Source organism: Crocuta crocuta, unplaced genomic scaffold (genome assembly GCF_008692635.1).
Source record: "Crocuta crocuta isolate KB4526 unplaced genomic scaffold, BGI_CrCroc_1.0 scaffold170, whole genome shotgun sequence".
In the NCBI taxonomy this organism is placed as follows: Eukaryota; Metazoa; Chordata; class Mammalia; order Carnivora; family Hyaenidae; genus Crocuta; species Crocuta crocuta.
The window spans coordinates 2,623,509-2,634,136 of NW_027527853.1; the positions used below are offsets into that span (position 1 = coordinate 2,623,509).

At 51.1% G+C, this 10,628-nt stretch overlaps 1 protein-coding gene across 1 annotated transcript in view; it reads left to right on the top strand.

The window, feature by feature from the left end:
- The window catches only part of SLIT1 (slit guidance ligand 1), a 175,169-nt gene that overhangs the window by 128,888 nt on the left and 35,653 nt on the right, over positions 1-10,628 (top strand). Inside the window, exons 15-19 of the mRNA XM_077780329.1 lie at positions 5,917-6,080; positions 6,788-6,811; positions 6,963-7,107; positions 7,671-7,745; positions 7,922-8,065. Of these exons, the coding sequence (XP_077636455.1) occupies positions 5,917-6,080; positions 6,788-6,811; positions 6,963-7,107; positions 7,671-7,745; positions 7,922-8,065 (552 nt within the window). The remainder of the gene's footprint in view (positions 1-5,916; positions 6,081-6,787; positions 6,812-6,962; positions 7,108-7,670; positions 7,746-7,921; positions 8,066-10,628) is intronic.

A 10,628-nucleotide genomic window follows, 5' to 3' on the forward strand; every position in this document is an offset into this window, starting at 1 on the left:
AGTCAGACGCTTAACCGACTAAGCCACCCAGGCGCCCTGCAATTGATAATATCTTAAATCAGATGAAATATGGCCATAGCAATGATGGCTATAAATTAAAAATTAGAGAGAAACAACCCTAGGCATTTATTTTAATCTTTTACTGGAGAAAATTATAAGCATATTAAAAGCAGCGTAGTGAGCCTCCTAGTTTCCATCGCCCAGCTCTAACTCACGGCCAGTCTTGTTTCATTACATCCCTCCTTCCTACCTCCCAGACTATCTGGAAGTAAGCCCCAGACATCACTCATCATCTACACAGACTTCACACATATGTATAAGAGGCACAAACGTTTGAAAACACAACCACAGCACTGTTATTATATCTAAAAATTTAACACTTCTTTGATATCATTAGGTATCTAATTAGTGTTAAAATTAAGTGTCTCATATATGGTATACAGTTTTTAAAATAACTTGGCTGAATAAGGAGGTTTTTTTTCCCATAGCTTTTATTTATTCTTGAGACAGAGCATGAGTGGGGGAGGGGCAGAGAGAGAGGGAGACACATAATCTGAAACAGGCTTCACGCTCTGAGCTGTCAGCACAGAGTCCGATGCGGGGCTCGAACCCAAGAGCCGCGAGATCATGACCTGAGCCAAAGTCGGACGCTTAACTGACTGAGCCACCCTGACGCCCCTGAATCAGGCCGAGGCGATACAACTGGCTGATGTTGGCTGATGCATCACTAAGTTGTTTTTAGTGTCTATGTGTCCCCTCATGGCCTTGTTCCTTGAGCTGTGTTTGTAGAAGACACCGCGTGATTGCATCCGCCAAGCTCCCCGCCATCTGCACGTTGCTGGGAGATTCCATTCCCTGAGGTGTAGCTTCACACCCTCCTCTGTCCTGTCTGTGTCCTGCAGATAGAAAATTCTATCTGGGAGCTTGGTCAGGTTCGGATTTTTTTTTTCTTTTTTAGGCAGGATGACTCCACAGAACTGTGTACCTCCTTCGGGAGGCATATGATACCTGGTTCTCTCTCTGTGTGTAATGGACACAGCTGTGTATTTCAGTGCCTGCGCCCGTTCATTCCGTAGGGATCTTGAAACAGTGATGTTTGAATTCTAACGTTCCTTCTTCATTTGAGATTGCCCTTGTGGTCATGCTTGAAAAAGGAGTCCTTATCTGCAGTGTGACTTGATGGGCTGACCTGTGGGTCCAGAGCTATGTGCTTAAGGGCATGTACTGCTAATATCGCCATGGCCATTGTTGTCCTTGTCATCCTGCCATTGTTTATCCGCCGGACAGTGCTCTCCATCAGGCAATATGTGCGCGGAGGGCCAGCATGGATGTGAAACAGGTCAAAGAAAGGCACAGCTCCTGCTCCCCAGGAACCACACCCGTCAGCAGGGCCGTTAGCCGCAAAGACAAACTTGTTAAAGCCCAGGTGCCCGCCTGCAGCCTGCGCCTGCTATTTAACTTACTTATAGCCAAGGAGAGGGGGATGGAGCACTACGGGGAAATCTTGCCAAATATGTGAAATTAGAAGTTACAGGGCGACAGTGGCAAGGTGCATTATTTCATGCAGCTGGTGGGATGGCCAAGAGAAACGTGCTCAGGAGATTTCAAGGTCGGAGACCCCCACGCAGGAAAGCCTTGGGGATGGGGAATGGGACTGAGTGCCTCGTGTGAGGAGCCTGTCACCCTCTCATGGTGGAAGGAGAGTGAACAGATCAAATGGATTGCGCTTCCTGGGGATGGCTTCTGTCAGTGTCTGCTCACCTGGCTGGATTTCAGCGAGTACCACCAGACATCATGCTGAGATCTTGGCCACTGCCCAGAGGGCAATAGTGGGGCACAGAGCTGGAGCAGAATGTTAGAACAGGAAGTCTCCCCCCGGGTGAGATCGAAATAGTGGTGACTCTGAAAACAACAGTCACTGCTATTTATTGAGTCCTCACGGAATGCCAGGCCACTGACCTTTCTGTGTATTATATTCTGTGTAAGTATATATACTTACAGTGGCCTATGGGGAGGGGAGGTGGGTGTCTAGCATCCCTGACTTCACTGTAAGTATATATACTTACAGTGGCCTATGNATTGGATACTTACAGTGGCCTATGGGGAGGGGAGGTGGGTGTCTAGCATCCCTGACTTCACTGATGAAGAAACGAGGCAGGAGATCATGTGATGCACTCAAGGTCACACAACATCTGGTAGAGCAGGGATTTGGTCTCCGACATCTCTTTCACCATCATCAAGAAGGTGGTCAGCTTTCCCCTCAGTTGTGCTTTCTCCCTAAGGATAGACTTTATTATTTAAAGGCTGTAAAACAGAACTGGACTTTCGGAAACAACTATTATATGTTAACAACCAAAATGCAGTTTGAAACAAGAAGAAAAGAAACAGAAATCTGAGGTATAATCGGGTATTCTCAGTACAGGTTTGGATGGTTAAACTCCTTGACTGAATCGTGTGTCAGGCCTGATATGGACTCCCTACATCCGGCTGCATTTGTCCATGGCTCAGGGCCTGTGTCTCAGTACTGATTTTGCTGCAGTTTTCCTTGCCCTAAGAGATTTTTCTAAGGTTTTTTTTTTTAATGTTTTATTTATTTCTGAAAGGGGAGGGCAACATGAGCAGGAGAGGGTCAGAAAGAGAAGGAGACATAGAATCTGAAGCAGGCTCCAGGCTCTGAGTTGTCAGCACAGAGCCCGATGCGGGGCTTGAACCCACGAAATGTGAGATCATGACCTGGGCCAAAGTCAGACACTTAATCGACTGAACCACCCAGCCTCCCCCTAAGTTTTTTTTTTTTAAACAGCTTTCATGAGGGGCACCTAGGTGGCTCAGTTGGTTAACCGTCCAACTCAATTTCGGCTCAGGTCATGATCTCACAGTTCATGGGTTCAAGACCCATATCGGGCTCTATGCTGACATTGCAGAGCCTGCTTGGGATTCTGTGTCTCTCTCTCTGCCCTTCCCCTGCTCATGTTCTCTCTCTCTCTCAAAATAAATAAAACTTTTAAAAAACACTTTCATGAGGTATAACTTATATACCATAAAATTCACCTGTTCCAAGTGTATAATTCAGTGAGTTTTAGTATATTTACAATTGTTCAACTATCACCACAATCAAATTTTAGAACATTTCCATCACCCCTGTCAAAATCTCTTGTGTCCTTTTTAAAGTCAGTCCCAATTGCCAGCTTATCCCCAGGCAGCCTCTCGTCTAATTTCTGTCTTTGTATTTTGCTTTCTCTGAACATTTCATAAAAATGGAATCATCATGATGTATCATCTTTTGTGACTGACTTCTTTCACTTAGCATTGTGGTTTTTGTTTATTTTTTTAATGTTTATTTATTGTTGAGAGAGAGACAGAGTGACAGAGTGTGAGCAGGGGAGGGGCAGAGAGAGCGGGAGACACAGAATCTGAAGCAGGCTCCAGGCTCTGAGCTGTCAGCACAGAGCCTGATGTGGGGCTTGAACCCACAAACTGAGATCATGACCTGAGCTGAAGTCGGACGTTTAACTGACTGAGCCACCCGGATGCCCCAGCACTGTGTGTTTGAGGTTCGTCCACATTGCAGTAGGTACTAGTACTTTGTTCCTTTTTATTTATTGCCAAGTAATTTCCTATTGAGTGGATAGACCACATTGTGTTTATCCTTTCTAGTTGGTGGACATCTGGATATACACTTTGGAATCACTATGATAATGCTGCTGTGAATATTTGCTTACAAATCTTTATGTGCACAAATGCTTTTATTTCTCTTAGAATCTCTGGCTCACGTAGGAAATTTGTGTTTAACATTTAAAAAAATTGTCAGTTTTCCAGAGTGGCTATAAATGCCATTTACATTCCTACCAGCAATGTATTATAAGGGTTCCATTTTGTCTGCATCCTTGCCAATACCTGGTATCATTTGCCTTTTTGATTATAGCCACCCTAGTGAGTGTGGAGTGGTCACTCATTGTGGGTTTAATTTGATGCTGAGTATCTCTCCCATAAGATTTTTAGCTGTGACTTCTTGAGTGCATATTCCAAGAAAGACACTGAGAATACAGTATTCCCTTCCACCTTCTATCCACATTTGCTGTGACAAATGTTCATGGCTACACAGGCAGCACATTTCTGGGCGTGCCTTTCACATGATGATTTTTTTCTTCTTCCTGCACATTTCCCCTTCTCAGCTCCCTGCCCTTCACAATTGTTAAAAAAACACTAATTTGTGTCAAATACTTAAGCTACTTGTCTCTGTGGGTGGTTCAAGTTTTTACAGATTGGTTTTGACACAAATAACTGTTCTTAAAAAGGATATATTCTGCCCCACACCCCTTCAACATTTCAGTGTGCGCCTGAACAACATAATTGGATTGATTTTAAACAGTTTTCTACTGAGATTGTGACAAAGGGAAGCAATTAGTTCAGGCAGAGGCCAGGCAGTGAGGCATGGGCACATGTGGCTGGGTGGTTGGGAGGGTCCCAGAGCAAGCCCCGAATCCTAATACATTTTCAATCAGCAATGAACTCTGCCAAGGGGAGTCCACAAACGCGCCTTCTCTGCAGATTGACAGTTTAAATAGGGAGACAAATGCCCAACCAGACGCAGAAGGGGTGGGAGGGGCCCAGCCCACCTGGAGATGCTGACAGGAGGCAGGAAAGCAAGGACAGTGCCTAGGGGAGTGGCAGGGACGTCTGGGCAGAGAAGGCCCCAACCAAGCATCCCAACTAGGATCTAGAGCCCAGGAGGCAATGACCAGGAAAGAGAGTGGCCAAGGTCTGAGCTGAGCTGGGTGCAGACCCTGAGCAGGGGTCATGCCTCTGCTCACAGAACCCTGTAGCCCCATCAGAACACTGGTATGAGGCCATTAAGTAGATGGCCAGGAGTGATAGCATTAGATGGAGAAGTGGCCTCTGAGCTCATCCCTGCATTGTCTCCCTGTACTTCCATGCAGAAGCATTGGCTCTCAGGTACAGTAGCCAGACCAGGTGCTAGAATATTCTTCCATGGGTGTCTCGGTTTGGAAAGCAAGATATGCCCACTGCTCTGATGGCCCAGATGCAGGTCAGCAAGCTGGCTGTTGGGGTTGTTCAGATGTGGCTGCTCTGAGCCTTTCGGGGTGGTGAGGGCCCACAAACGGGTAAACCACCCATGTGGTTGCTTACAGCACCTGACAGCTGCCCCGTCCCCACGTCCACCCTGCTGGTCACACAGGCAGCCTGGAAAGAGCCTAAGAGTGACTTCCCAATAAATATCTATCCAGACATTGCTTTCTGACTTTCCCTTGTGTCAAGAGACAGCCTGTGAAACAGTGAGGGGAAGCAGCCCCAATGGCCTGGGGTGGGAATGGAGATTCCCACAAGTGAGGGGCTGCAGCAGGCACTTTGGCATACGTCCCCCCAGCTGCAGGACCAGCTTGGCACCCCTGGCTTCATCCCCTTCCTGACAAAGGCTGTGGAAAGAAGCTGCTGTTGTCCGAGGCCCATCATCAAAGCCTTCTGGCACAGACAGTACTGGGTTCAAGTACCTGCTCTGTCCCTTCACCCATGGAACGATGGGGTGGTCTGGCCAGTCTCCAGTTCACTCTTGCCTCTACTGATGTCTGTGAAATGCCCAGGGTGGGGTGGGGGATGGATGGGTACAGGTAGGTAGATGGGCAGAGGACAGAATGAGCCTTGGAGTGGGGAGGTAGCAGGGACAGCCAGATGGCCCGGAGCCAGCAGAGGTCCCTCCCTGCTGTGATCCCTCTCTGGCAAGGCTTCTCCAGTTGATGGGTGTGCCCCGGGGGGGTGGCCCCAGGTGGTGCATCTCCCCCCTGGGCCAGCCCTGGGCTTTGAGCCACTGGGAGGCGCGAGGCCCTATCCAGGCGGAGGTCAGCGCAAGTTTGCAACTCTGTCTCTGACCCCCACTCTGATGCCCCCTTTGGACAGGCATCTGGCACAGAACCCTTTCATCTGCGACTGTAACCTCAAGGGGCTGGCAGACTTCCTGCGTACCAACCCCATTGAGACGAGCGGGGCCCGCTGCGCCAGCCCCCGGCGCCTTGCCAACAAGCGCATTGGGCAGATCAAGAGCAAGAAGTTCCGGTGCTCAGGTAGCTGCCTGCTTGCCTACCTGTCTGTCTGTCCACCTGCCTGCCTGTCTTCAGTCTGCCGAGGGTCCCGGGGGGTGTTTTCTGGACAGCTCCAACAGGGGTGTCCTGGGCCACTGGAGACCTTCTCAGAGCGGGTGGTCCTAAGACTGTGGACTTGGATCTGAACGGGTGGACAGCCCCACCCCTCATTTTACTGGGGCTCAAGGAAGGGTAGGGCTGGCTGAAGGTCCCCGAGGGAGGACTGGCCACACAAGGACCCAGGTTCCTCTGCTCCCAGGACAGTTTACTTTCATGCTACTGCTTTTCAGACGAGAAGCCTGGGAACTCTCCTCAGGGAGAGAGCTGCCTCCCCTGGGCTCTGGGGCAGCAGAAGCTGCCTGGGGACAGTGTGAGTCAGCTTCTGAGCCCGCAGCCTGGTCTGGGGCCTGGTGCCTCTCTGCCCCACGCCATCTTGTGCCATTGCTCATGAGCATTGCCGTGGCCTGGGTGCTCCCCTAGAGTTTCAGTTAGGGGTGGTACCACCCCAGCATCAGCATGGCCCGGGGAACATCTGTGCTCTGTGGCACGGCCTTCACATGGAAGCCCTGATTTGGGACCCCAGTGTTGCTCCTGGGGTGCCCACTCCTAGGCAGTGGGATTGGGGCCTGGGCTCTTTCTGCACATCCTGGAGGATTCCAGCTTCACGGTGTTTCTGCTTCTCTCCCCAGCCAAAGAGCAGTACTTCATTCCAGGTAGGAGAGCCAGCGGGGGAAGGCCAAGGCCAGCCTGGGGAGGGGGGAGGTTGGGGCGGTGGCAGCGGGTGAGCAGGGGCAACAGGCTGAGGGGGCTGGGGAGACCCTGGCCTGGGCCCCTCGGCCTCCCGCCCCTGCCCTCTGACTGTAGGCACGGAGGACTACCAGCTGAACAGCGAGTGCAACAGCGACGTGGTCTGTCCCCACAAGTGCCGCTGCGAAGCCAGCCTGGTGGAGTGCTCCAACCTGAAGCTCACCAAGATCCCCGAGCGCATCCCCCAGTCCACGGCCGAGCTGTGAGGGCCCCCAGCCCCTCCACACCCTCGCCGGGCCCCGGTCCTGCTAGCCATATGCGATCCACTCTGGGCTTTCCTCTGGTCCGGCCCTGTTTGGGCAGCTTTGGCCAGAAGCACCTCCTGGGCGAAGCCCCTCTGCTGCTGATTCACAGCCTCCAGACCTTCCAGTCTCTGGCAGGCAGGGCCTGAGCCAGGGGTGGCTTCTCCCAGTCAGGCTCTTGCCTTCTGGGAGATGTGATTCTATTAGATCAAGTTGGACCTTAGGCCATACTTTATTTTTTTTTCTTTAAAAATATAAATTTGTGTTCATGCCTATGTGCACGAACAGCTAAACATATCTGTCATTTGAGTACATAAGTTTTCATGGCATTTTCAGTTTTAAAAATATCCCCATTCGCCCCCAGCACCCTCATCCGTCCTTCCTTTGATAGAGAATCGGTTCGCTTTGCCAGATAAAGTCTTCTGGGTGCCCCTTTGTTTGAGTCCCAAATATTCTCAATTTGGAAAATACTCTAATGTCTGTCATTTATGAATGTGTAAGTTCTTTCCATTGCCTCTTACAGACGATTAAACAACAATGAGATTTCCATCCTGGAGGCCACTGGGATATTTAAAAAACTCACTCATCTGAAGAAGATGTGAGTTACCCATTGGCAGGGAGGTTGTGGCCAGGACTCTAGCTGGGGAGGGAGAAGGAAAATATTGTGTGTGTGTGGGGGGGGTGGTTCCTGGGGGCAGGGCTCCCCTGCAGGGGTTTGCAGGAAGGTGGGGGAGGGGCCTCAGCTCCACGATCTTTCTGCCGCCTTCTGTCCAGCAATCTGAGCAACAACAAGGTGTCGGAAATAGAAGATGGGGCCTTTGAGGGCGCGGCCTCTGTGAGCGAGCTGCACCTGACCGCCAACCAGCTGGAGTCCATCCGGAGCGGCATGTTCCGGGGCCTGGACGGCTTGAGGACCCTGTAAGTGTGCAGCCAGGGAGCAGGGCCAGGCGGCAAGAGGCAAAAGCAAGCTGGAGTGTCACTGTCTGCATTCAGAGAGAGGGTTGCAGGAGGAGGAGAGGGGCAGCAGAGGGTGTATGAGGTCTGCGGTCAGGGTCTGCAGGGCGGCATGTGGTCAGATGTTGGTAACCGTACTGAGGCCTGCTTTCTTGTTCCCTGGGGTGTGGGGTTGGTGCCTGGTGAAGGGGTGGGTGGGGGTGGACCCTTTGGAAGGCAGCTATGCTCACCACTATACCACCAACGCGGGGGTGGACCCTTTGGGAAGTCCCCCCTGCCCTCTGATCAGGCTGCCAGAGCACCACACGTGTATTTAGTTCAGGAGTGGCCGGCATGGCTGCGGGCAGGAGGCCTGGGTGGCCCCAAGGCAGGGACACTGCTGAGGTGACTGAGCCAGTGCAGAGGGGGGAGCAGGGATGGCCCATTATCTCTGGGAGTCTGGGATCCCATGAGCCAGAGTCCAGCCAGAGCTAACCCCACATCGGGGCTCAAGAGGATCCTGGGGTCATCTGCCCCCCCCTCGAATGCTGCAGAGCCCCCCCCGCCCCGAGGTGGCACTAGCTCTTCACATGGCCACACCGACCTTTCGAGCACGCGGTAGACGGCACTGTCCAGTTGGACTTCTTACAGTGGAAGAGGTGTCCCGCGTCTGCACCGTCTAGTCAGTAGTCACATGTGGCTGTTCAGTTATTGACAGGGGGCAGGTGCTGTTGAGTCACGACATTTGGAATTTCAGTTCACTTTAATTCATTTGACTCTGAGCAGCGTAGGGCCGCTATAGGGGTAGCACAGCTCCAGCCGCCAGCTGGAGGGTTTAACTCCCAGCCCTGCTGTAGGGCCATCCGCCCATCTTCAGAGCACGCGTCATGCAACTTGTGTAAAGGAAATGAATACATGAAGGGGTTCCCTGTGGGTTCTGGGGGGGATTTGTTGCTGTTTTTTGTTATTGTTTGGTTGGTTTGGTTCACAGAAAGGAGATTCCTTTTGCGCTGTGTTTTGCCACTTGGTTTTTTCACGTGTGAATCTAGTGGGACTGTTTTTCCCAGCTGTTCACGTTCTTCTCTATACTTTGTAGCCCTTGAACGAGGGCATAGTGGGCTATTCAGCCAGTCACGTGGGTTCTTTCTGAGGAAGTTGTGGATGGGCTGGAGGAGGGGGAAGGGCTGGCGCTGGGGCAGAGGCAGCAAGAAGAAAGTGCCCTAACCCCTCCAGCACACACAGGCGAGTGCTGTTAACTGTCCGCCTCCACTGTGTCTCCAGTCTTGTGTATCCATGTATGTACTTGTGACACGCACGTGCACCCATACACCTGCGTGCTTACGTGTGGGTGCTTCTGAACGGAATCCTAGAATCCATTTGGTAACCTGCTTTGTCCTTAAACACAATGTGGGCACCTTTACATACCATTAAAATTTCTTTTACAACATCATTTTGAAGGACTATGTATTATATAATTACAGGAAATTCAGGCTATTTTATCTGTTTTTTAATGTTTATTTTTTTGATAGAGAGCACGTGTTTACATGAGTGCATGTGAGCAGGGGAGGGGCAGAAAGGGAGGGAAAGAGAAAATCCCAAGTAGGCTCTGCTGCCCTCACCACAGAGACCGATGCGGGGCTCGAACCCACAAACTGTAAGATCATGACCTGTGCTGAAATCAAGAGTCAGATGCTTAACTGAGCTGCCCAGGCACCCCAGAAATTCAGGCTCTCTTAATTTTTTGTTATGAGCAAAGTTGTGATTTATAGCTTTATCATGAAATTCTGTGTCCATCTAGGATTATTCCCTATTGATAAGTTCCTAAAAGAAGCCTTGCTGGATGAAAGCACGAAGCCCTCTTAAGGTCTTTGCTGCCTGCCTCTCACTTTCAGGAAGGCCCCACGTGATTCTCCTGCCGGCCCACGTATGAAAGTGCCCATTCACCCATACCAACCCTGGGCATTATTACTATATTTTAGTTATTGTGCACTTTATCGGGCAAAGGTTCAATATTGCTTACATGTACTTGATTACTAGTATGTTTAAACATCTTTTATCAGTGTTCATAAACCATTTTAATTTCCTTTGTGAATTGTCTATTCTGTGTCCAGCTTGGTTTTGGCTTTGGTTGGGGAGGGGACTTGAGCCAGGTTTTTGAGGGTAAACAGGGACTTCAGCAGGTATAAATGAGGAATGGGGTCATTCTAGATGGCCAGCATAGCCAGAGCAAGGCACCACACACCCCCATGCTCACCTGCAGGACAGAGGAGTCCAGGGTGGATCGCTCTCCCGGAAGGTGGGCAGGCACTGGACTGGGCTGGCTCTTGCAGGCACAGTAAGGAGAGGAAACATTCTGTGGGCAGCTGGGGAGCCACTGGGGCCTCCGGCTGACAGGGACACGACTGGGTTTAGGTTTTAGGCAAGTGTCCTGGGTGTTGGTGCAGAGGGTGGGCTGGGGGTGGGGAAGGCCCTGGGCACCCAGGGAGAGAAGGCGGCGGTTGGGCGGTGTGGGCGCTGCACGGGCAGGGTGGACGGGAGTGCATCCCGA